We start from the raw sequence: 24,795 nt of genomic DNA on the forward strand, positions 1-24,795 counted from the left end.
AGCTTTTTCCACTGATTTCACTAAGGTTTTCCCACTGATTTCACTAAGGTTTTTCCATGGATTTCACTAAGGTTTTTCCACTGATTTCACTAAGGTTTTTCTATGGAATTAATGAAGCTTTTTCCACTGATTTCTCAAAGGTTTTCCCACTGATTTCACTAAGGTTTCTCCATGGATTTCATGAAGTTTTTTCCAGTGAATTCACGCAGTTTCCCCACAGAACTCAGCTCCAAACCCTCTCCATTTCCCTCCAATCCTCTCTCCTTCCCCATTTCCCCACCCAGCCATCCCCAATTGTTTAATTGCCATTAATGTCAATAATTGATTTCCCTCCGGAGGTCAATGGAGCACAAAGAGCTCCCTAAGTGCTCTCAGGGAATTGCTGGGATTTCCTGGATACCCTCTGGAAAAGCGGGATGGGGAAGGGATAAAAGGAGCCCCGAGAGGCTCCTGAGCTCCAGAACCACCAGGAATCCTCCGGGAGCTGAGCAGGGAGAGGAAGGTGAGGAATTCCGGGGAAAATGGGAATTCTGAGTCTTTTTGTGAGGGGAAATTGTTCCTGCAGGGGATTTGGGGTTGGGGAAAATCCCGGGGGGGAAACTTTGATTTCTCTCTGGGGGAAAATTGGGGTTTTGGTGATTTTTGGGATTCGTCAGGGTATCCATCACTATGGATAAAATGGGATAATGTTCCTTTCAAATGGAAGTTATTCCAGGGGACTGGAGAATTCCCAGATCCCTCCAGTTGCTCCTGGTTTTGGGGAGAATTCCAAATTATGGGATCAAAACCATGTGGGAATTACAGGGTGAGAATTCGGCGCAGAGAAAGGAATTTGGATTGTTTAAAAAAAATATTTTAGATTTTAAAAAATAATAATTTTCAATAATCCATGGAAATTGAGAGACTGCTCTTCCTCCTTAAAATTATTTTAAAGGTAAAAAAAATAATAACTCCCAAGAATCCATGGAAATGGGGATTGCTCTACCTCCTTAAAATTATTTTAAATTTTTTTCTTAAAAATAATTCCCAACAATCCATGGAAATGGGGACTCCTCTCCCTCCCTTGCAGGCAAATCCCAAAATTCCATCTCCAGCACTTCCCTCTCCTCCTGCCCCAAAATTCCTGACCTCCCTGTGCATTCCAGGCTCTGGAATTCCTGCTCATCCCATGGGGAAAATGCCTCTCGGCTCATTCCCGGTGCTCTTCCTGCTGCTCTTCTCACTGGGCGCAGCTCTGATGGAGGAGAACATCTCGGGGTGAGAATTTGGGGGAAATCCCGATGGGATTTGGGGTTTTGGAGCTTTTCCTGGCTCCTTTCCAGGGGACATCCCATGGATTCCTTCTGTGGTCTCCTTTCCTCGGATCCTGGAGATGGAGAAGGAAATCCCAAAATTGGATTTGGCAATTCTAAAAGTGGGAAATTCTTCATGTCCCTCTGGGATTGGGATTCTCCATATCCCTATTTTCCCGTCCCAGTGCCTCTCTGGCCATTCCCAGTCCCAACCAGTCCATTCCCAGTCCCATCCTCACCATTCCCAGTCCCAACTGAGCCATTCCCTGTCCCATCCTCACCATTCCCAGTCCCAACTGAGCCATTCCCTGTCCCATCCTCACCATTCCCAGTCCCACTTCCATCCTCTCCATTCCCAGTTCCATCCTCACCATTCCCATTCCCAATTCCTCACCATTCCCTGTCCCAACTGAGCCATTTCCATTCCCAGTTCCATCCTCACCATTCCCAATTCCATTCCCAGTTCCATCCTCACCATTCCCTTTCGCAGTCCCATGCTCACCATTCCCAGTCCCATCCACACCATTCCCAGTCCCAACTGAGCCATTCCCAGTCCCAATTCCATGCTCTCCATTCCCATTTCCATTCCCAGTCCCATCCTCACCATTCCAAATTCCATTCCCAGTTCCATCCTCACCATTCCCAATTCCATTCCCAAATCCATCCTCACCATTTCCATCCCCACGATTCCCATTCCCATTCCCAATTCCATCCTCACCATTCCCAATTCAATTCCCATCCCCATCCCCATCCTCACCATTCCCAATTCCATTCCCAGTTCCATCCTCACCATTCCCATTCCCAGTCCCATGCTCACCATTCCCAGTCCCAACCACACCATTCCCAGTCCCACCTGAGCCATTCCCAGTCCCAATTCCATCCTCACCATTCCCAATTCCATTCCTATTTCCATCCCCACCATTCCCAGTCCCAATTCCATCCTCTCCATTCCCATTTCCATTCCCAATTCCATCCTCACCATTCCCATTCTCAATTCCATTCCCAGTCCCATCCTCACCATTCCCAATCCCATTCAGGCCATTCCCAATTCAATTCCTAATTCCATCATCACCATTTCCATTCCCAATCCCATCCCCATCCTCACCATTCCCAATTCCATTCCCAGTTCCATCCTCACCATTCCCAATTCCATTCCCAATTCCATTCCCAATTCCCTCCCCACCATTCCCAGTGCCATCCCAGTCCAACGCCGCTACTCCGAGGCCACCCTGGCCAGCGACTACAGCCGCACCATGGACCATGTGCTCAAGAAGAATTTCGTGGAGTGGCTGCTGGCGCGGCGGGAGAAGAAAAGCGAGTGAGTTCCCAAATCCCAAACCCCCAAAATTACCATTTTCCAGCAGCTCGGGTGGTTATTTTAGAGATTTTCCATTTTTTGGGGTTTTTTTTCCAAAATCGAGGAGTTTTTGGTGCATCCGGATCTCCCTCTGGATCCAGGACGAGCTGGGATTTGTGGAAAAGCAATATTCCAGCACCCTCTTGTGGATTTTTGGGAGTTTTTTTCCTGGTTTTTCCTTTCCCAGGAAAATCTCGGAGCCATTCAAGAGGGAAGCCGAACCCCAAAAAGATGGGGATGAGGAGAAGTCGGAGCTGAGAGCTCAGGAAGCCAAAGATTTCCTGGTTTGGCTTTGGAAAAACGTGGAAAATCGGAGGTGAGAGCCGGGAGGGGAAAATCGGGATGAGGGTTTGAATCCTCCAGGAATTTTGGGGGGAAAAGGATAGAAATCAAGAGGTTTTGGAGGTGAAAAAGAGATTTCGAGGTTTGGGATTTTTGGGGAGGAATTGGGATGGGAAGATTTGGGATGGAATTGGGATTGGGGGATTTGGGATGGGAAGATTTGGGATTTCCTTCCCTTCCCCGAACCTGCCAGACTCCAAAATCCAGGAATCTCCCCATTTCCCCACCTTTTCCCCAATCTTTTTAGGGATTTATCCCAGTGGGAGACATTAAAACCCAATAAAATCCCCTGAAACTCGGGATTGGGAGAAAGGGATGTTAAATACAGGATTTTTTATAAATTTGCTCAGTTTTAATGGATATTTTCCCACAGTTTTCCAGCTCTGGAAGGCTCTGAGGCTCTGAGGGAATTCCTGGACCAGGAGTTTGTGACGTGGCTGATGGCGAGTGATCTCTGCAGAGCCGCGTGAGTGTCCCAAAAATTCCCAAAAATCCAGGTTTTTTGGGATCACACACCATCCCTGGAAGTGGCCGAGGCCAGGGAGTGGAATTTAAGGTTTTCCAACCCAAATCCTGCCCAGAATTCTGGGATTTGAGCAATTTTCCAAGATTATTTCAGGCAATTCCCACAGCAAAACCGGGAAAGTACAGAATTCCAGCCATTCCTACCCAGAGAAAGGATTTTGGGGAGATTTGGGATGAGAAGATTTGGGATTTCCTTCCCTTCCCCGAACCTGCCAGACTCCAAAATCCAGGAATTTCCCAATTTCCCCATCTTTTCCCCTCTTTTTAACGGAAAACCTGTGACAAAACTGAGACAAAAATCCCCAAAATCTCTGGGAATAGAGCCAGGAAAGAGCTGCCTGGATGGGAATTGAAGCCTCATTTCTTACGGGGATAAAATGACATTTTTTAGGGCAGGAATTCCACGGGAATTCCAGCTTTTCTTTCCCATTTCTGCCCTGGCAGGACTGCGTAGCTCCAGGAAATCTCAGAGAAATTCCAGGAATACAAGAGGATTTTTCCCATTCCCAACACACCCACGGAGCGTTTTGTGCGTGGAATAAAAGAGTTTAATTCCAAGCTGAATTAAGATTCGGATGAACCTGTAAAATGTTAATAAACTGTGGAAAAAATGCCGTGGAATCATGGGATGGTTTGGGATGAAAGGACTTTAATTCCCACCCGGGAATATCTCCCGCTTGGACACTTCCAGGGGCAGCCAGAATTCCGTGGAAAACTCATCTCGGGGAGGAATTTCTACCTGAGGCCCTCGAAGTTCACCAGACTCCTCAAAACCCCATTTATCCCCTCAGAGACCCCATTTATCTCCTCAGAGCTCACATTTATCCCCTCAGAACCCCCTTTATCCCCTCAGAACTCCCTCTCTCCCCTCACAGCCCCCTTTATCCCCTCAAAATCCCATTTATCTCCTCAAAACACCCTTTATCCCCTCAGAACCCCCTTTATCCTCTCAAAACTCCCTCTCTCCCCTCGGAACTCCCTTTCTCCCCTCAAAACCCATTTATCCCCTCACACTCGCCTTTCTCCCCTCAGAGCCCCCATTTATCCTCTCAAAACCCCCTTTCCCCCCTCACACTTCCCTTTCTCCCCTCACACTCCCCTCAGAACTCCCTCTCTCCCCTCACACTCCTATTTATCCCCTCAGAACTCCCTCTCTCCCCTCACACTCCCTCTCTCCCCTCAGAACTCCCTCTCTCCCCTCACACTCCCTCTCTCCCCTCAGAACTCCCTCTCTCCCCTCACACTTTTCTTTCTCCCTTCAGAATTCTCTCTCTCCCCTCAGAATTCACTCACTCCCCTCGGAACTCCCTTTATCCCCCACACTCCCTTTTCTCCCCTCACACTCCCCTCAGAACTCCCCTTCTCCCCTCACACTCTCCTTTCTCCCCTCCATCCCCTCCGCCTTTCCCGCCATCCCTCGCTGGGCGGAGCTTAGCCCTCAGGGATCGCCATAACCCCGCCCCAATGCATGACGTAACCACCCCAACGCGCATTACATCACCGCGCCGCTCGGCGGGGTCGCGGTCGGATGACGTCGGCCCGGTGCCGGTGCCGGTGTCGGTGTGGAGATGCACCGGCGGGGGGTTGGCGCGGGAGCGATCGCCAGGCGGAAACTCACCGAGGTGCCACCGGGAACCGGGACCGGGATAGAGGGCTGGGACGGGGCTGAGCAGCGGGAATGGACCGGGGAGAGCGGGACTGGGACCGGGACCGGGCTGGAGGGCTGAGACAGACCGGAGCGGCGGGTTGGGCACCGGGGAGAGCGGGAATGGGACCGGGATGGGGACCGGGATGGAGGGCTGGGATGGAGCTGGGGCAGGGCCTGGGCACCGGGGAGAGCGGGAATGGGACCGGGATCGGGATCAGGAACGGGAATCAGGACCGGGATCGGGACTAGGATCGGGCTAGAGCGCTGGGACAGGCCGGAGCAGCGGGCTGGGCACCGGGGATACACCGGGGAGGGGACAGGGACACACCGGGGATACACCAGGGAGGGACAGGGACACACCGGGAATACACCGGGGAGGGGACAGGGACACACCGGGAATACACCGGGGAGGGGACAGGGACACACCGGGAATACACCGGGGAGGGGACAGGGACACAGCGGGCCCGGCGGAGAGCAGTGAGCGGTCCGGTTTGGGGAGTGGGGAATTGCCAGGCCGGTTCGGGCTGGGGGAACTGTCAGGGGGCAGTGGGGCTGTGAACGTGGGGTCAGAGCCCAAAATCTCAGTGTTGAGGGAGCTGTCTGAGTCAATTGGTGTTGTTAGAGTAGGTTTAGGATCCCCAAAATCACAGCTGGGGGAGCTGTCAGCGTGCAGTGGGGCTGTGGGAAGAGTTCAGAACCCCAAAATCTCAGCTGGGGGAGCTGTCGGTGTCCCTCGGTGTCATGGGAGGGAAGTCAGACCCCAAAATCCCAGCTGGGGGAGCTGTCAGGGTCTGGTGGGGTTGTTAGAGGAGGTTTAGGATCCCCAAAATCTCAGCTGAGGGAGCTGTCAGGGTCCAGTGCCACCATGGGAAGGAAGTCAGAGTCCCAATCTCGGGGTGGATGGAGCTGCCAGAGCCCCAGATTTGGGTAGGGGAGCTGCCAGACCCCACTGGCACCATAGGAGGGATTTCAGGATCCCCAAAATCTCAGCTGAAGGAGCTGTCAGGGTCTAGAGGTGCAGTGGGACTGGGGTCAGATCCCCAAAATCTCAGCTGGGGGAGCTGCCAGTGTCCAGTAGTGCTGTGGGAGGGAGGTGAGACCCCAAAATCCCAGCTGGGGAAACTTCCAGACCCCATTAAGTGCCACAGGAGGATTTCAGGATCCCCAAAATCCCAGCTGGGGAAACTTCCAGACCCCATTAGTGCCACAGGAGGATTTCAGGATCCCCAAAATCTCAGCTGGGAAAACTTCCAGACCTCATTAGTGCCACAGGAGGAATTCAGGATCCCCAAAATCTCAGCTGGCAGAACTCCCACTCCCCACTATTGCACTGGGAGGAGTTCAGGACCCCAATTTTGGGTTCCCCCACCCTCCAGGAGCATCTCCCTCCCTAAGGAATTCCACCCCAGGATTTTCATCCCCTTTTCCCCCACAGGCCAAGTACAAGGAGCGCGGCACAGTGCTGGCCGAGGATCAGCTGGCCCAGGTGGGAATTCCCAGTGGGATTTTCCTTCCCAATCCCTTTCCCCACCCTTCCCCATTCCCATTTTCCCTCTCATCCCTCTTTTCCCTGCCGTTCCCAGATGTCCAAGCAGCTGGACATGTTTAGGACCAACCTGGAGGAGTTTGCCAGCAAACACAAGCAGGAGATCAGGAAAAATCCCGAATTCAGGGTGCAGTTCCAGGATATGTGTGCGACCATCGGCGTGGATCCCCTGGCCTGTGAGGTTTGGGGCTTTTTTGGGGTTTTTTTGGGGGGTTTTTGGGGTTTAGGATTCATCCCTGGGAGTTATCCTGGAGGGAGTCTCTGCTTGGATTCCTTGGGAATTGCTGGGATTCACTTTTGGGTTTTCTTTCCTTCCTGGGTGGAGGGAAATGGGGGAAAAAACCCCAAAATCCCAATCCTGCAGTGAGGTTGGGGTTTTTTTGGGGTTTTTTTTGGGGTTTAGGGTTCATCCCTGGGAGTTTTCCTGCAGGGAATCTCTGCTTGGATTCCTTGGGAATTGCTGGGATTCACTTTTGGGTTTTCTTTCCTTCCAGGGTTGGAGGGAAATGGGGAGAAACCCCAAAATCCCAATCCTGCAGTGAGGTTTGGGGGTTTTTTGGGGTTTTTTTGGGGAGTTTTTGGGGGGTTTAGGATTCAACCTTGGGAGTTTTCCTGCAGGGAATCTCTGCTTGGATTCCTTGGGAATTCCTGGGATTCACTTTTGAGTTCTTTTCCCTTCAAAGGTGGAGGGAAAAGGGGAAAAACCCCAAAATCCCAATCCTGCAGTGAGGTTTGGGGTTTTTCCCAGCACTCCAAATCCTTTTCCCTCTTTTCCCAGCTGGAAAAGGGAGATGTTGGGAATTTTTACTACAAGCATCTCTGCTTGGATTCCTTGGGAATTCATAGGATGCACTTTTGGGTTTTCTTTCCTTCCAGGCTGGAGGGAAAAGGGGAAAAACCCCAAAATCCCAATCCTGCAGTGAATTTGGGGTTTTTCCCAGCACTCCAAACCCTTTTTCCTCTCTTCTCCCAGCTGGCAAAGGTTTCTGGTCGGAGATGTTGGGAGTTGGGGATTTTTACTATGAGCTGGGCGTGCAAATCATCGAGGTCTGCTTGGCCCTGAAGCACAGGAATGGAGGTGAGGATTTGGGGAATTTTTGGGAATTCCCAGCTCCCTTTGCCCTGTGGGATATTCCTGCTGAGATCCCACTGATGTTTGGGGTTGGTTTGGTGGTTTGTTGGCTCAGGAATTGCTGATTCTGCCCTGGTTGGGATTTAACATCCATCTGGGATGTTGGGAAGGAGCAGGGAGAAGGGATGATCCCAAAATCAGGGATGATCCCAAAATCAGGGATGATCCCAAAATCAGGGATGATCCCAAGGATTCCTCGCTGTCCCTTCAAAAATTTGGGATTCCTGGAATAATAATTTTGGATTCCTGGCTGTCCCTGGAATAATTTTTGGGATTCCTCTCTGTCCCTGCAATAATTATTTGGGATTCCTTGCTGTCCCTGGAATAATAGTTTGGGATTCATCACTATCCCTGCAATAATTATTTGGGATTCCTCTATGTCCCTCTAATAAGTTTTTTGGACTCCTGTCTCTCCCTGGACTATTTTTTGGGATTCCCTGCTGTCCCTGGACTATTTTTTGGGATTCCCTGCTGTCCCTGGACTATTTTTTGGGATTCCCTGCTGTCCCTGGACTATTTTTTGGGATTCCTGGCTGTCCCTGGACTATTTTTTGGGATTCCCTGCTGTCCCTGCAATATTTTTTGGGATTCCTGTCTCTCCCTGGACTATTTTTTGGGATTCCAGGTCTGATCACGCTGGAGGAGCTGCAGCAGCAGGTGCTGAAGGGCAGAGGGAAGTTCGCTCAGGATGTCAGCCAGTGAGTCCTGGGAAAGGGAAAATCCCTGGAATTCCGGGTGGGAAAAGGGAGATTGACCATGAGATTCCACATTCCCACAATCCCTGCTGTGGTTTCTCTCTGGGATCCATCAGGTTGACAGTTTTTTCCCCTAAAAATCCAACTCTGGGAGGATTTTTCCCCCTGGAGCTGCGAGGGAAGGATGGAGGAATATCCCAAGAGGCAGGTTTTTGGGATAAAACTCCCATTTTTAGGGCTGAATCTCCAAGTTTACCCTTTGTGCATCCAAAGCCCAATCCTAATGAGGAAAGGATGGATAAATATCCCAAAACAGGTAGATTTTTAGGATAAAATCCCTTTTTTAGGGCTGAATCTCCAGATTTCCCCTTCTGCCTCCATGTCCAAACACCCCAAATCCCAATCCTAATGAAGGGATGGATAAATATCCCAAAGCAGGCAGATTTTTAGGATAAAATTCCCATTTTTAGGGCTGAATCTCCAGATTTTCCCCTTCTGCCTCCATGCCCAAACACCCCAAATCCCAATCCTAATAAAGGGATGAATCAATGTCCCAAAGCAGGCAGATTTTTAGGATAAAATTCCCATTTTTAGGGCTGAATCTCCAACTTTGCTCTTTCTGTCTCCATGTCCAAACATCCCAAATCCCAATCCTAACAAGGAAAAGATGGATAAATATCCCAATTTTTGGATAAAATCTCTTTTTAGGGCCGAGTCTCCAGATTTCCCCTTCTGCCTCCATGTTCAAACACCCCAAATCCCAATCCTAACAAGGAAAGGATGGATCAATATCCCAATTTTACGATAAAATCCCTTTTTTAGGGCTGAATCTCCAACTTTTCCCCTTCTGCCTCCATACCCAAATCCCAATCCTAACAAGAAAAGAATGGATAAATATCCCAATTTTAGGATAAAACCGCCTTTTTTAGGGCTGACTCTCCAACTTTTCCCCTTCTGCCTGCATACCCAAACCCCTCAAATCCCAACCCTAATAAAGGGATGGATAAATATCCCAATTTTAGGATAAAATCCCTTTTTTAGGGCTGAATCTCCAACTTCGCTCTTTCTGCCTCCATGCCTAGACACCCCAAATCTCAGTCCTAACAAGAAAAGGATGGATAAATATCCCAATTTTAGGATAAAACCGCCTTTTTTAGGGCTGAATCTCCAACTTTTCCCCTTCTGCCTCCATACCCAAAGCCCCCAAATCCCAACCCTAAATCCCTCCTCCAACCCCGATGATTTCCAACCCCCTGGGGCTGTTCCCTGTGGAGAATCCCTCATTCCAGGGGTGAAATCCCTCTGGAATTCCCGCAGGGATGACCTGCTGAGGGCCATCAAGAAGCTGAAGGTTCTGGGGAGCGGCTTTGGGATCATCCCGGTGGGAGGAACGGTGCTGGTGCAGTCGGTGCCGGCAGAGCTCAACATGGATCACACCGTGGTGCTGCAGCTGGCCGAGGTGCGAGCTGGGGATTGGGGATTTGGGGGATTGGGTTTGGGATTGGGAATTTGGGGAATTGGGATTGGGGATTGGGAATGGGAGTTGGGATTGGGGATTGGGAATGGGAGTTGGGATTGGGAATTGGGAATGGGAGTTGGGGTTAGGAATTTGGGGAATTGGGATTGGAAATGGGAGTTGGGATTGGGAATGGGAGTTGGGAATTTGGGGAATTGGGAGTTGGGATTGGGAATTGGGAGCTGGGGTTGGGATTGGGAATTTGGGGAATTGGGATTGGGAATGGGAGTTGGGATTGGGGAATTGGGAATTGGAAATTGGGGAATTAGGATTGGAAATGGGAAATGGGATTGGGAGTTGGAAATTGGGGAATTGGGATTGGAAATGGGGATTGGAGTTGGGAATTGGGATTGGGAGTTGGGATTGGAAATTGGGGAATTGGGATTGGGAGTTGGGAATTGGGGGATTGGGAGTTGGGAATTGGGGAATTGGGAGTTGGGGAATTGGGAGTTGGGATTGGAAATTAGGATTGGGGAATTGGGAGTTGGGAATTGGGGACTGGGAGTTGGAGTTGGAATTGGGGAATCGGGATTGGGGAATTGGGAGTTGGGACTGGAAATGGGGATTGGGAATCAGAATTGGGAACTGGGATTGGAAATTGGGAGTTGGGAATTGGGAGTTGGGAACTGGGGATTGCGAATCAGGAATCAGAATGGGGAGTTGGGATTGGGGTTGGGAATTGCAATTAGGAATTGGGATTTGGGACTGGAAACTGGGAGTTGGGATTGGGATTGGATGAAGCCTGTGGGCAAAGCTGCATTATGGATTGAAATGTGGATAACAAACTCCTGGAAAACCTCGTTGCTTCCACGGAAAACTGGGATGAGAGCAGCCTGGGGTGAGACTGAGCTGCCCTGGCTCTGAGCAATGGGATTTTCCATGTTTTTTTCCCAGAAAAAAGGGTTTGTGACAGTGAGTGAGATCCGGGAGAGCCTCAGGTGGGAGACAGAGAGAGCAAAGCAGGTGCTGGTAGGTGATGGGAATTTGGGAATTTGGGAATGGGATGGGAATGGGAGTGGGGATGGGAATGGGAATTTGGGAATGGGAATTTGGGGATGGAATGGGGATGGGAATTTGGTAATGGGAATATGGGAATGGGATGGGAATGGGGATGGGAATGGGACTTTGGGAATGGGAATTTGGGGATGGGAATGGGATGGGAGTGGGAATATGGGAATGGGATGGGAATGGAACGGAACGGGATGGGATTGGGATGGGAATTTGGGAATGGGGAGTGGGAATGGAATGGGATGGGAATGGGAGTGGGAATATGGGAACGGAATGGGAATGGGATTGGAATGGGAAATGGGAAATGGGAATGGAACGGGATGAGGATGGGATGGGGATGGGAATAGGAATCCCAATCTCATCCCATTCCTGTTCCCATTCCCATCCCAATCCCATTCCCATCCCAATCCCACTCTCATTCCCAATCCCAATCCCAAATTCCCAGGAGCACCTGCTGAAGGAAGGGATGGCCTGGCTGGACACTCAGGCCCCAGCAGAGCCCCAGTATTGGCTCCCTGCGCTCTTCACCGAGCTCTACTCCCAGGAAATCACCCCTGAGGAAGCCAAGGAGGCAATTCCATAACTTTTCCCAGCTCTGGAATCCTCAGGAAGTTTCCCCTCCATCCCTGGAATCACAGGGATTCCCACAGGGATTCCCACAGGGTTTCCCACAGGGAAAACGGGACTGGAAATAAAAAAGTTTTGTAAAAAAATCACCAAGCTTGGGAAGTTCTGTAGGATTGATCCCTGCTGGATTTGCTTCATAAGATTCATCCCTGGATTTTCTCCCTGGTTTTGGGTGGAAATGATGGAAAACCAGAGGAAAACGAGCCGAGAGTGGAGGAAGAAATTGGGATTTTGCCTCCCAGAGTGGGAAAACTGAGTTGGGAAGTTGTTGTTCCACGAGGATTTTGCTAAGGAATTCCACAGGCTCTGTTCTGCCAAAACAAAACTTTATTGCACAAAAAAAAAAGGAAAAAAAAACCCAAAAAAAAGGAAAAAACCAAACCCCCAAAGAATCTTCTGTACAATAGAATACAAACAAAGGATTCTGAGTGACTCTCTGTGCATAATATTTATATTTATATCTCGTCTCAACTCCATGAAATCTAAAAATCTGCTGCTAAAACATCTCTGCCCCGAGCAGCTGAGGGGAGTGAGGGATTGTCACCTGGGGAGGGAGGGAGGGACAGTGGGGACAACGCTGGGGACAACCCAGAGGGTGGGATAAGGCATTTCCTGATCCCTGGGATTCATTTCCTGATCCCTGGGATAGTTGGGAATGCATTTCCTGATCCCTGGGATTGGTGGGAAAACATTTCCTGATCCCTGGGATTCAAATCCTGACCCCTGGAATGGCTTGGAAAGCATTTCCTGATCCCTGGGATTGGTGGGAATGCATTTCCTGATCCCTGGGATGGTTGGGAAAGTGTTTCCCGATCCCTGGGATTGATGGGAGAGCATTTCCTGATCCCTGGAAAGCATCTTTCATTACCTGGGATTCATTTCCTGATCCCCAGGATGGTTGGGAAAGCATTTCCCATTCCCTGGGATTGATGGGATTCATTTCCTGATCCCTGGGATTGATGAGAAAGCATTTCCTGCTCCCTGGGATGACCTGGAAAGCATTTCCTGATCTCTGGAAAGCATTTTGCATTCCCTGGGATTGATGGGAATGCATTTCCCGATCCCTGGGATTCAAATCCTGATCCCTGGAATGGCCTGGAAAGCATTTCCTGATCCCTGGGATTGATGGGAATGCATTTCCTGATCCCTGGAAAGCATTTCCTGATCCCTGGAAAGCATTTTGCATTACCTGGGATTGATGGGAAAGCATTTCCTGATCCCTGGAAAGCATTTCTTGATCTCTGGAAAGCATTTCCCATTCCCTGGGATTGATGGGATTCATTTCCTGATCCCCAGGATTGATGAGAAAGCATTTCCTGCTCCCTGGGATGACCTGGAAAGCATTTCCTGATCTCTGGAAAGCATTTTGCATTCCCTGGGATTGATGGGAATGCATTTCCCGATCCCTGGGATTCAAATCCTGATCCCTGGAATGGCCTGGAAAGCATTTCCTGATCCCTGGGATTGATGGGAATGCATTTCCTGATCCCTGGAAAGCATTTCCTGATCCCTGGAAAGCATTTTGCATTACCTGGGATTGATGGGAAAGCATTTCCTGATCCCTGGAAAGCATTTCTTGATCTCTGGAAAGCATTTCCCATTCCCTGGGATTGATGGGATTCATTTCCTGATCCCTAGGATTGATGAGAAAGCATTTCCTGATCCCTGGAAAGCATTTCCTGATCCCTGGGATAGTTTGGAAAGCATTTCCTGATCCCTGGGATTCATTTCCTGATCCCTGGGGTGGCTGGTGCCTCTTCCCAAGGTGATTCCCACTTCCCAACTTCCTTCCCCCTCTGATCAGCTCAGCCTCCCCTGGAAGTTTCTGACCCAAATCATTCCCAGGGGATTTGGATAAATTGGGGGGAAAATTCCCGAGGTGTTCAAGGAATTCCCGAATTTTCCCAAATTCTGGGATCATCCCAGGGGTTTTGGGGATTCTGCCTGGGAATTCTCCCAGCAGGAATTGGGACTGGAAATGGGAAAAGGCAAAATGTGCAATTTGTGCTCAGCTTTCCATCAAAACCCCGAGAAAAACCAGTGGGATGGGGAGAAGAAAATATAAAATAATTAAGTTTTTTATGCTCTTGATCAGCCAAACTCTGCTCCAATCCATGGAAAATGTGGGATTTTCACCTCTCCACTCCCAGGGCAGATCCTGCTCTTCCCGACTGCCCAAATCCCAAAAAATTGGGATTTTTTACCACTCAGCCAAACCTGGGGAAGGATTTTGTCCGAAAATCCACCTGGGAATTCTCCCGGAGGTGATCAGGGTGGGAAAAGGGAAGGAAAAAAGGGAATAAATCAAGGTGAGGAGCAGAGAAATCCAGGGGAGGAGGAGAAGAAAAAAAAAAAAAAAATCAGCTCAGCCGGGAGGGAATTCCTTCTAAAACGCTAAATTCAAATCAACACCTTACAAAAATAATAATAATAATAATTAATTAATAATAATAATAATAATAATACACAAAGCAGATCGAGTTTGAAGTGCTCCCCTCGTCCTCCCTTTCCCAAATTTCTGGGATGAATCCATGGATTCCTGCAGTTCCCATTTGCCACATCCGAGGCTCCAAATTTCCCCCCCGAGGTTTTTTTTGGGGATGGAGCCTGAATTCCCGAAATTCCTGCATTATTCCCGAATTATTCCCGGATAATTCCAGCTCTTTTCTCTTTGGTCACCAGGGAGCCACCGAGGCTCCAAATCTCCCGAAATTCCATCTGGGATCATCCAAACTCCAGGAGCAAAAGGCTCCCTGCCTGGCTAGGAGAACAGAAAAAGCTCTCGAGGATTTTATTATTTTGGTTTTTTTTTTTTTTTTTTTTTTGCAGTCTGGAGCTCATTCTTTAATCGAATGGAGAGGGGGGGAAAAAAAAAAGGGGGGAAAATGGGAAAAACCCCAAAAAATCGGGGGAAAAAATTGGGGGAAAATAAAAAAAAAAGGGAAAATTGGGAAAGAAATTGGGAAAGAAATTGGGAAAGAAATTGGGAAAGAAATTGGGAAAGAACCCAAAAATTTGGGGAAAAATTAGGAAAGGAATTGGGAAAAGAATTGGGAAAAAAATTGGGAAAAAAACCCAAAAAAATGGGGAAAAATTGGGAAAGAAATTGGGGAAAAAAATGGGAAAAAACCCAAAAATTTGGGGAAAAAATGGGAAAGGAATCGGGAAAAAAATTGGGAAAAAAATCCAAAAATTTGGGAAAAAAATTGGGAAAAATTGGGAAAAAAATAGGGAAAAATTGGGAAAAATTAGGGAAAAATTGGAAAAAAATTGGGGGGAAAAACTGGAAAAAAAAAAAAAGTGGGGAAAGAAAAAAACCCTCCCAAAAATAACCAGTGTAGGTATTTTCCAAAACAAACCAACGACCTGCTGCCACATGCCAGGAGTACCTCTGTCCCAGAGCCGCCTGTCCCTGTCGCCTTTCCCGCCGGGAATTCTGTCGGATGGCGCGGTGCAGGAGGGAGGAGGGGCTGGCAGAGCCCCGCTGTCCCCAGCCGTGTCCCCAGGCTGTCCCCAGGCTGTCCCCAGGCTGTCCCCGTGTCCCTAGGCCCTGGGGCAGCTCTGGGGCTCGCTCTCGGGCTCCGAGGAGCTGCTCTCCGAGTCCAGCTCGGCGCTGTCGCGCTGCTGCTGCTCCTGCACCTTCTGCCGGATGCTCTGCAGCCGAGCCAGCAGAGACTGGTAGTCGAAGTGGCCGCGCTTCTCGCCGAAGGGATCCTGGGAAAAAATACAGGGATGAGGGTTTGAATTCCAGTCTTTATCCCAGAGATGGAGGTGAGACCAAGGGAGGGATAATGGGGAAAATTCCCATGCTTAAATCCCATTTTAGGGTGGTTTCCCCGCCGCGCACTTCTTGCTGAAGGGATCCTGGAGAAAAATACAGGGAATGAGGGTCTTGATCCCAATCTTTATCCCAGAGATGGAGATGAGACCAAGGGAGGGATATTGGGGAAACATTCCAGGGTTAAATCCCATCCTAAAGTGGAGTTTTCCTCCCTCGAAGTGGCTGCGCTTCTCAACGAAGGGATCCTGGAGAAAAAATTGGGAATGAGGGTTTGAATTCCAGTCTTTATCCCTGGGATGGAGGGAGAAAAAATGGGGAAAGATTCCTTGGTTAAATCCCACCCCAGGGTGGAGTTTTCCCTCTGCGCTTCTTGCCGAAGGGATTCTGGAAAAAATACAGGGATGACGGTTTTAATTCTAGTCTTTATCCCTGGGATGGAGGGAGCAATAATGGGGAAAGATTGCAGGGTTAAATCCCATTTTAGGGTGGAGTTTCCCCCCGCGCTTCTCGCCAAAGGGATCCTGGAAAAGAAGTTAGGAATGAGTTTCTTGATCCCAAGCTTTATCCCAGAGATGGAGGTGAGACCAAGGGAGGGATAATGGGGAAACATTCCAGGGTTAAATCCCATCCTAAAGTGGAGTTTTTGCTCTTTAGGATCCTGGAAAAAATACAGGGATGAGGGTTTTAATTCCAGTCTTTATCCCTGGGATGGAGGGAGCAAAAATGGGAAAAGATTCCAGGGTTAAATCCCATCCCAGGGTGGAGTTTTTGCTCTTAAGGATCCTGGAAAAAAACCAGGGATGAGCATCTTAATCCCAGTCGTTATCCCTGTGACAGAGGTGGGATGAAGGGAGGGATGATGGGGTGTAAATGGGGAAAGATTCCAGGGTTCAATCCCACCCTAAAGTGGAGTTAAATCCGCTTTGTTTGAGGATAAATAAATACATTCATTGTAAAAAAACCAAAGGCGATGATGACGATGATGAAGAAAAAAGAAGAAGAGGAAGAGGAAGAAGAAGAGGATGATGATGATGAGGCAATAATGATGATGCAATGATGATGATGATGATGAAAAAGAAGAAGAAGAAGAAGAAGAAGAAGAAGAAGAAGAAGAAGAAGAAGAAGAAGAAGAAGAAGAAGATGGGGCAATGATGATGATGATGATGAAGAAGAAGAAGAAAAAAGAAGAAGGAGAAGGAGAAGAAGAAGATGATGATGATGCGATGATGATGATGATGAAGAAGAAGAAGAAGAAGAAAAAAGAAGGAGAAAGAGAAGGAGAAGAAGAAGATGACAAGGCAATGATGATGATGCAGTGATAATGATGATGATGATGATGACGATGATGATGATGAAGAAGAAGGCAGGGATTCCTCCCCTCCCTCCCTCCCTCCCTCACCTGCATGGTCTGGCCCTGCAGGTAAAGCCTCTCTTTGCAAACTCCCTCGTAGAAGTCGTAATATTCCATGAAGGATTTCTCCATGACGCCCCTGGGGAGGAGGAGAGAGGGAAAATCTTCACCACAGCCCTGGGCCAGCATTGCCATCCCGGGAATTCCAGCTCACCATTCCCATCCCAGGAATTCCAGGTGAACATTCCCATCCCGGGAATTCCAGCTCAGCATTCCCATCCCGGGAATTCCAGATGAACTCTCCGATCCCACTGATTCCAGCTGAACATTTCCCACATTTCTTTCCCACATTTCCCCCATTTATTCCCAGATTTTGGTACCTCAGGGGCTCAGGACAAGGACACTTCCCTTCCTGCCCCTTTCCCAGATTTCTGATTTTCCATATTTCCCACATTTCTTTTCCACATTTCCCCATTTATCCCCCTATTCCTGTACCTCAGGGGCTCGGGACAAGGACACTTCCCCTCCTGTCCTTTTCCCACATTTCCCACATTTCTTTCCCCCATTTATCCCCGGATTTGGGTACCTCAGGGGCTCGGGACAAGGACACTTCCCCTCCAGCATGTCACACACAGCCACCCGGATGGTCTCGTGCCGAATGCACTCGTTGTAGTTCTTGCTGTCCCCAGGGTGTCGCTCCTGGGGACAGCAGGTGGGAGACCAGTTAGGGACTGGGATTGGTGAGAGATCTCAGTGATCCCAGTTAGGGACTGGGATTGGTGAGACATCCCAGTGAGCCCAGTGATCCCAGTTAGGGACTGGGATTTGGGTGAGAGAGCCCAGTGATCCCAGTTAGGGACTGGGATTTGGGTGAGAGAGCCCGGTGATCCCAGTTCCAACCCCAGTTCCAACCCCAGTCCCAGCCCCAGCCCCAGCAATCCTAGTTCCAGACTGGGATCTCCCAGCTCCCACCAATCCCAGTTCCAGACTGGGATCTCCCCAGCTCCAGACTGGGATTTCCCCAGTTCCAGACTGGGATCTCCCCAGTCCCATCCCAGTTCCAATCCGAGTTCCAGACTGGGATCTCCCCAGTTCCAGACTGGGATCTCCTCAGTTCCAGACTGGGATCTCCCCAGTTCCAGACTGGGATCTCCCCAGCTCCAGACTGGGATCTCCCCAGCTCCAGACTGGGATTTCCCCAGTTCCAGACTGGGATTACTGGGATTTCCCCAGTTCCAGACTGGGATCTGCCCAGTTCCAGACTCCCCACCTGCTCGAAGCCAGGCTCGTTGTGGTAAGGATTCTCTGTCATCAGGGACTGGATGGAGATGAGCACTGAGGAGATGCTCTGCGCTGGGCTCCAGGCTGGGCCTGTCCACGTGCTGGGCAGGGAAACCAAAAACAGCCTTTAATTAGTTAATTAGTTAATTAATTCATTGATTCATTAATGAGGGGTGACTGAGGAGATGCTCTGTGCTGGGCTCCAGGCTGGGCCTGTCCATGTGCTGGCCAGGAAAACCCAAAATATTCATTAATTAGTTAATTAATCAGTTAATTAACTAGTTAATTCATTAATTAATTCATTAATTAATTCATTAATTAACGAAGGTGACTGAGGAGATGCTCTGCGTTGGACTCCAGGCTGGGCCTGTCCACGTGCTGGGGCAGCAAAACCCAAAAAACAATCCAAAACATTAATTAATTAGCTAATTAATTAAACAGGGGTGGCCCAGGGCTCGCCCTCCTCACACGGCAGATCCCAAAAATCCTGCAGAGCACAGCTGGAGCTGAGGGAATCCGTGGGAAAACCAACATTTGGGAATTCCTGGGAAGCTCTGGGCACTGAGGGATTTGTCCTCCGGGGATTGATGGACATCAGTCACTTCCTCGGGAATTCCGGGAATTCCTGGGAATTCCCAAGCTCTGGCTGTGCCCTCAGCCAGCAGCCTGGAGCAGCAGATCCTGAATTCCCAAAACAGGGAATTCCCGAGGCTCCTCATCCCAGGATGCTGAGGCAGACCTTGCCATTCCCATCCCATGGAATCACTCCCATCCTGGAATTCCCAAGGCTCCTCACCCCAGGATGCTGAGGCAGACACCCCATTCCCATCCAGGGAATTCCCATGGAATCATTCCCATTGGATCACTCTCATCCTTACCCCAGGATGCTAAGGCAGAGCCCACATTCCCATCCCAGGGATCATTCCCACAGAATCATCCCCATGGAATCATTCCCATGGAATCCCTCATTCCCAGACTCCTTACCCCAGGATGCTGAGGCAGAGCCCATGTTCCCATGGAATCCATCATTCCCAGAGCTCTCCTTCCCTCAGGATGCTGAGGCAGATCTTGCTGTTCCCATCCCAGAATTCCCAAGGGATCATTCCCAAGGGATCACTCCCATCCTTACCCCAGGATGCTGAGGCAGACCCCACATTCCCATCCAGGAATTCCTAGATTCCTTACCCCAGGATGCTGAGGCAGACACCATGTTCCCATGGAATCATCCCCATGAAATCATTCCCAAGGGATCATTCCCAGCTCCATCCTTACCCCAGGATGCTGAGGCAGAGCCCTCATTCCCGTCCATCATTCCCAGATTCCTTACCCCAGGATGCTGAGGCAGACCTTGCTGTTCCCATCCCAGAATTCCCACGGAATCATTCCCAAGGGATCATTCCCAGACTCCTTACCCCAGGATGCTGAGGCAGACCTTGCTGTTCCCATCCCAGAATTCCCACGGAATCATTCCCAAGGGATCATTCCCAGACTCCTTACCCCAGGATGCTGAGGCAGACCTTGCTGTTCCCATCCCAGAATTCCCACGGAATCATTCCCAAGGGATCATTCCCAGACTCCTTACCCCAGGATGCTGAGGCAGAGCCCATGTTCCCATGGAATCCATCATTCCCAGAGCTCTCCTTACCCCAGGATGCTGAGGCAGACCTTGCTGTTCCCATCCCAGAATTCCCAAGGAATCATTCCCAAGGGATCACTCCCAGATTCCTTACCCCAGGATGCTGAGGCAGACCTTGCCATTCCCACAGAATTCCCAGACTCCTTACCCCAGGATGCTGAGGCAGACCCCATGTTCCCATCCCAAGGGATCACTCCCAGACTCCTTACCCCAGGATGCTGAGGCAGACCTTGCCGTTGCGGTAGAAGTTGGGGTTGAAGCGCACGCTGTTGTTGCCGGTGGTCATGAGCTTCACTCGGGGCGGGTGGATGGGATAGTCCGGCGGGCAGCGGAACAGGAACAGGAAGAATCCTCCCTCGTATGGCGTGTCGAAGGGGCCGGTGATCAGCGCGTGGATCTGCCAACACACACCGCCTGGGTCCTGGATTCTGGAATCCCTGAACCCCCAGCAGCATTCCCAACAGCGTTCCCAAAGCCTCCAAGGCGTTCCCAATGCCCCCACAGCATTCCCAAAGCCTTCACGGTACTCCCAACGGCATTCCCAAAGCCTTCCTGGAATTCCTGAAGCTCCCACGGTGTCCCCAGTGGCATTCCCAAAGCCCTCATGGCATTCCCAATGGCTTTCCTGAAGCCTTCATGGAATTCCTGAAGCTCCCACGGCGTTCCCAATGGCATTCTCAAAGCTTTTGTGGAATTCCTGAAGCTCCCACGGTGTTCCCAATGGCATTCCCAAAGCCCCACAGCATTCCCAACGGCATTCCCAAAGCCTTCATGGAATTCCCAAAGTCCCCACGGCATTCCCGAAGCCCCCATGGCATTCCCAATGGCATTCCCAAAGCCTCCAAGGTATTCCCAAAGCCTTCATGGAATTCCTGAAGCTCCCACGGCATTCCTAATATCATTCCCCAAGACCCAATGGCATTCCCAAAGCCCTCACAGCATTCCCAATGTCATTCCTAAAGCCTCCACAGCATTCCCAGAGCCTCCCTGCCATTCCCAAAGCCCTCACAGTATTCCTAAAGCCTCCATGGCATTCCCAATACCATTCCCAAATCCCCCACAGCATTCCCAGAGGCTTCCCAGTTCAGGTGACAAACTGAGCTTCAAAAACCCCCAGCGTCCCTGGTTCCTATGGGATCACCCCAATCCCTGTGGGATCACCCTGTAGGATCACCCCAATTCCTGTGGGATCACCCCAATTCCCTGTAGGATCACCCCAATTCCTGCAGGATCACCCCAATTCCTGTGGGATATCCCTGTAGGATCACCCCAATTCCTGTGGGATCACCCCAATTCCTGTAGGATAGCCCTGTAGGATCACCCCAATTCCTGTAAGATCACCCCAATTCCTGCAGGATCACCCCAATCCCTGTAGGATCTCCCCTCACCTTGGTCATGTCGTGGGGATCAGGCACAACAAACATTCCCGGCGGTGGCTCCTTGTAGATGGACATGATATCCCTGCAAAAAGGACGGGAATGAGTCAGGATCTGCCTGGACGGACAGAGTTTGGTTGGGATTTGGGAACTTTCCTCCTGGTTTTTGGGATGAGCTCCTCCAATTTACCCCCAAAAGCGGCTGAGGTGTTCCAGAGGCACTGAGCACACCTGGATTTTAGCAGAACAGAAAATTCCCACCCTAAATTCCCATCGGGAATTTCGTTCCCAGGTGAGGTTTGTGACTCCACAAAGTCCTGCTGAGGTTTTCCCTCCTCACTCCAGGATATTTCCAGCTGTTTTCCCTCCTCACTCCAGGATATTTCCAGCTGTTTTCCCTCCTCACTCCAGGATATTTCCACCTGTTTTCCCTCCTCACTCCAGGATATTTCCAGCTGTTTTCCCTCCTCACTCCAGGATATTTCCAGCTGTTTTCCCTCCTCACTCCAGGATATTTCCACCTGTTTTCCCTCCTCACTCCAGGATATTTCCAGGCATTTTCCCCTCTTCACTCCAGGATATTTTCAGGAATGATGAATTCAGGGTTAAAGGATCAGGGAACAAATTCCAGAGCTCCCAGGGAGCTTTTTCCTCATCCCAAACATCCCAAAAGCCTCATTTCTCCAGCAGCTCAGAGCAAACAACCGAAAACCCCACAAATCCTCCCCAACTCCGTGCAAATAACGGATAAACTCTCAAAATCCCATCATTCCCAACCTTTTCCCCACAATCAGAGCTTCCCACCCCAAATCCCATTCAATGGGAAGTTTCAAGGTGAGAAACTTTTCCCTCTCCCTGCCTGCCGTGGGGAATTTGGGTTTGGAAACTTCCCAAAAATCTGGTGAGATGTTATCTGGAGGATGAGCAAGAGGCTGGCAGGCAGCAATTCCGGGATTTTGGGATCAGAGGCAGCGCTGGGAAGGGCAGAGCTCATCCCAAAGGGATCCAGGGGATCCCGGAAAAGGGACAGGAGGGAAGGGAATTTGGGAAAATGTTTTGATTTCATCGTCAGGCGCTGAGGAGGATTTTCTGCTGCCGGATTTGATGGGAAATTCCCGAGGAGGTGAGGGAATGAAAGGAATTGTGGTGCCAGCTGGGCAGGGTGACACTGAGGGACAGCAGGGTGACACTGAGGGACAGCAGGGTGACACACAGAGATACCAGGGTGGCACTGAGGGACACCAGGGTGACACTGAGGGACAGCAGGGTGGGACAGATAGATCCCAGGGTGGCACTGAGGGACACCAGGGTGACACACAGGGACACCAGGGTGGCAGAAAGAGACCCCAGGATGGCACTGAGGAACAGCAGGGTGACACACAGGGTGGCACAGAGACACCAAGGTGGCACTGAGGGACACCAGGGTGGGACAGAGAGACACCAGGGTGACACACAGGGACAGCAGGGTGGCACTGAGGGACACTAGGGTGGGACAGAGAGACACCAGGGTGACACCCAGGGTGACACAGAGACCCCAGGGTGGCACAGAGAGACCAGGGCGACACTGAGGGACACCAGGGTGACACACAGGGACACCAGGGTGGCACTGAGGGACACTAGGGTGGGACAGAGAGACACCAGGGTGACACACAGGGACAGCAGGGTGACACACAGGGACACCAGGGTGGCACTGAGGGACACCAAGGGTGGGACATTCCAGACCAGGAATTCCACGGCTTGGAACAAGCTGGGATTTTGGGATTGCAGAGCATGGTGGGGAGCGGGGCTGTGACCGGGACAATCCCGGGACGGACCGGAATCTGTCCCGGGACAATCCGGTACACCGGGAAGGACCGGGACCTGTCCCGGGACAATCCGGTACACCGGGAAGGACCGGGACCTGTCCCAGGACAATCCCGGGAAGGATCGGAATCTGTCCCGGGACAATCCGGTACACCGTGCAGGACCGGAATCTGTCCCGGGACAATCCCGGCACACGGAGCGGCACCGCTGCTGTCCCCAGGCCTGTCCCCAGCGCAGCCCGGGCCCGTTAGCGGCTGCCGAACCGACCCGGCCCGTTCCCTCCCGTTCTCTCCGCCGCTCACCGTTTGATCCGCAGCAGGCAGGCCGGGCTGGGCCGCTCGCTGTCCCAGTCGCCGCTCACCGTGGGGTCCCAGAAGGCCGAGTGGGTGAGCAGCGCTGCCCCCGCCGCCGCCGCCGCCATCGGGCCGCTGCCGCCGCCACCGGGAGCCACGACGCCGCCGGGAGCCGCCGCCGCCGCGCCGAACCCCGCCGCCGCCCAGAGCTCGGCGGGGATGAACACCCCCGGGCTGCCCGCGGCTCCGGCGGCGCTCGGGGAGGAGCTGCCGCCGCCGCCCGCCGCCAGCACCGCGGCCGGGGCCGGGGCGGCTTCCTCGGCCGCCGGGCTCTCCGCCATTGCGGCCTCGGCCCGCGCCGCTTCCGGGACTCCGCACCACCGAGGCGCGCGGCCAGAGCGGCCCCGCGCCGCCCACGCTGCCCGCCCCGGAAACCATAGAGAGGAGGGAGGAGCGGCTCCTCCGCCGAGGTGACTTCCGGGTAGGGTGTGTGGGGAAAGCGCGAGGCGCCGCCTGGTGTGGAGGAGGTCTGGAGGGAGAAAGGGGAATTTGGGGTTTTTTGGGGAAAGGGAGTTTGGAAAAAGGGCGGAATTGTAGGAGCGAACAGGTGGGAGAGACTCTAGGATCGCCACTCGGCAGGGAATGGACATGGTCCCGAGGCTGCCAGAGCTCCGCGAGCGTTCGGACAATGCTGGGGGACAGGGTGGGCTTTTGGGGTCCCTGTGAATTTTGGGGTGGGTGAGCATTTTGGGGTCTCTGTGCAGGATGATCAGGTTTTGGGGTCTCTGTGCATTTTGGGGTCTCTGTGCAGGATGATCAGCTTTTGGGGTCTCTGCGAATTTTGGGGTCTCTGTGCAGGATGATCAGCTTTTGGGGTCTCTGCGAATTTTGGGGTCTCTGTGCAGGATCATCAGGTTTTGGGGTCTCTGTGCATTTTGGGGTCTCTCTCTGCGCAGGGCGATCCCTGCGGATCCTTTCCCACTGGGGATTTTCCCTTCCCACCCCAAACGCAGCAGCCTCGGGATGGAAGCAGGCGGAGCAGAGCTGGCAGAGGGAAAAAGGGAGGCTTTGGGATCGAGGAGTGCCTTCATTAATTTAATTAATTAAGGCAGCTAATGAGCCAAGCTCCCCGCGGGCTGCCGTTCCTGAAAGGTGCAGCTGCCTCGCCCCGAATCCCGGGATTTTGGGTGAATTTGGGGTGGATTTGGGGTGGCATTTGGGGTGGATTAGGAGGTGGACTGGGGTGGATTTGGGGTGAATTTGGGATGGAGTTGGGGCGGAGCTGGGGTGGGATTTGGGGTGGATTTAGGGGGGGATTCGGGGTGGATTTTGGGGGGATTTGGGGTGGAATCTGGGGTGAGATTTGGGTGGATTTTGGGTGGATTTGGGGGGAATTTGGGATGGAGTTGGGGCGGAGCTGGGGTGGGATTTGGGTGGATTTGGGGTGAAATTTAGGGGGGGATTCCGGGTGGATTTTGGGGGGATTTGGGGTGGGATTGGGGGTGGAATCTGGGGTGAGATTTGGGTGGATTTTGGGTGGCATTTTGGGTGGATTTGGGGTGGCATTTAGGATGGATTTGGGAATT

The 24,795-nt window shown here is 51.3% G+C and overlaps 3 protein-coding genes and 1 long non-coding RNA gene across 5 annotated transcripts; 2 read left to right on the forward strand and 2 right to left on the reverse strand.

Moving 5' to 3' along the window:
* The first annotated feature begins 472 nt into the window (after positions 1 to 472).
* On the forward strand, positions 473 to 4,080 carry GIP (gastric inhibitory polypeptide). Its single transcript, XM_085083530.1, has 6 exons — positions 473 to 502; positions 1,146 to 1,257; positions 2,485 to 2,610; positions 2,837 to 2,965; positions 3,365 to 3,457; positions 3,961 to 4,080. Exons 2-6 carry the CDS (start codon positions 1,169 to 1,171, stop codon positions 3,968 to 3,970), a joined length of 447 nt encoding a protein of 148 aa, XP_084939656.1. The 5' UTR covers positions 473 to 502; positions 1,146 to 1,168; the 3' UTR covers positions 3,971 to 4,080.
* Positions 4,081 to 5,019: 939 nt separating this feature from the next.
* Positions 5,020 to 12,120, forward strand: SNF8 (SNF8 subunit of ESCRT-II). Of its 2 annotated transcripts, XM_085083509.1 has the most exons (8): positions 5,020 to 5,138; positions 6,600 to 6,650; positions 6,748 to 6,886; positions 7,684 to 7,788; positions 8,468 to 8,540; positions 9,855 to 9,996; positions 10,948 to 11,022; positions 11,507 to 12,120. In XM_085083509.1, exons 1-8 carry the CDS (start codon positions 5,085 to 5,087, stop codon positions 11,642 to 11,644), a joined length of 777 nt encoding a protein of 258 aa, XP_084939635.1. In that variant the 5' UTR covers positions 5,020 to 5,084; the 3' UTR covers positions 11,645 to 12,120. The 2 variants fall into 2 exon arrangements, with proteins under 2 accessions (XP_084939635.1, XP_084939636.1); XM_085083510.1 differs by lacking the exon at positions 10,948 to 11,022.
* A 357-nt stretch (positions 12,121 to 12,477) lies between these two features.
* On the reverse strand, positions 12,478 to 14,655 carry LOC146426718 (uncharacterized). The gene is made up of 3 exons (XR_014856687.1): positions 13,220 to 14,655; positions 12,878 to 13,177; positions 12,478 to 12,556 (listed from the first exon to the last, which is right to left on the reverse strand). It is a non-coding gene; the product is annotated as an uncharacterized LOC146426718 (long non-coding RNA).
* A 295-nt stretch (positions 14,656 to 14,950) lies between these two features.
* UBE2Z (ubiquitin conjugating enzyme E2 Z) lies at positions 14,951 to 23,595 on the reverse strand. The gene is made up of 7 exons (XM_085083464.1): positions 23,219 to 23,595; positions 21,126 to 21,198; positions 19,947 to 20,134; positions 18,091 to 18,202; positions 17,407 to 17,519; positions 16,869 to 16,959; positions 14,951 to 15,402 (listed from the first exon to the last, which is right to left on the reverse strand). The coding sequence occupies exons 1-7, from the start codon at positions 23,548 to 23,550 to the stop codon at positions 15,232 to 15,234; spliced, it is 1,080 nt and encodes a 359-aa protein (XP_084939590.1). The 5' UTR covers positions 23,551 to 23,595; the 3' UTR covers positions 14,951 to 15,231.
* Positions 23,596 to 24,795: the final 1,200 nt, after the last annotated feature.

The sequence above is a fragment of the Lichenostomus cassidix genome, chromosome 27, assembly GCF_008360975.1.
Source record: "Lichenostomus cassidix isolate B80296 chromosome 27, HeHo_3.0, whole genome shotgun sequence".
Classification (NCBI taxonomy): domain Eukaryota; kingdom Metazoa; phylum Chordata; class Aves; order Passeriformes; family Meliphagidae; genus Lichenostomus; species Lichenostomus cassidix.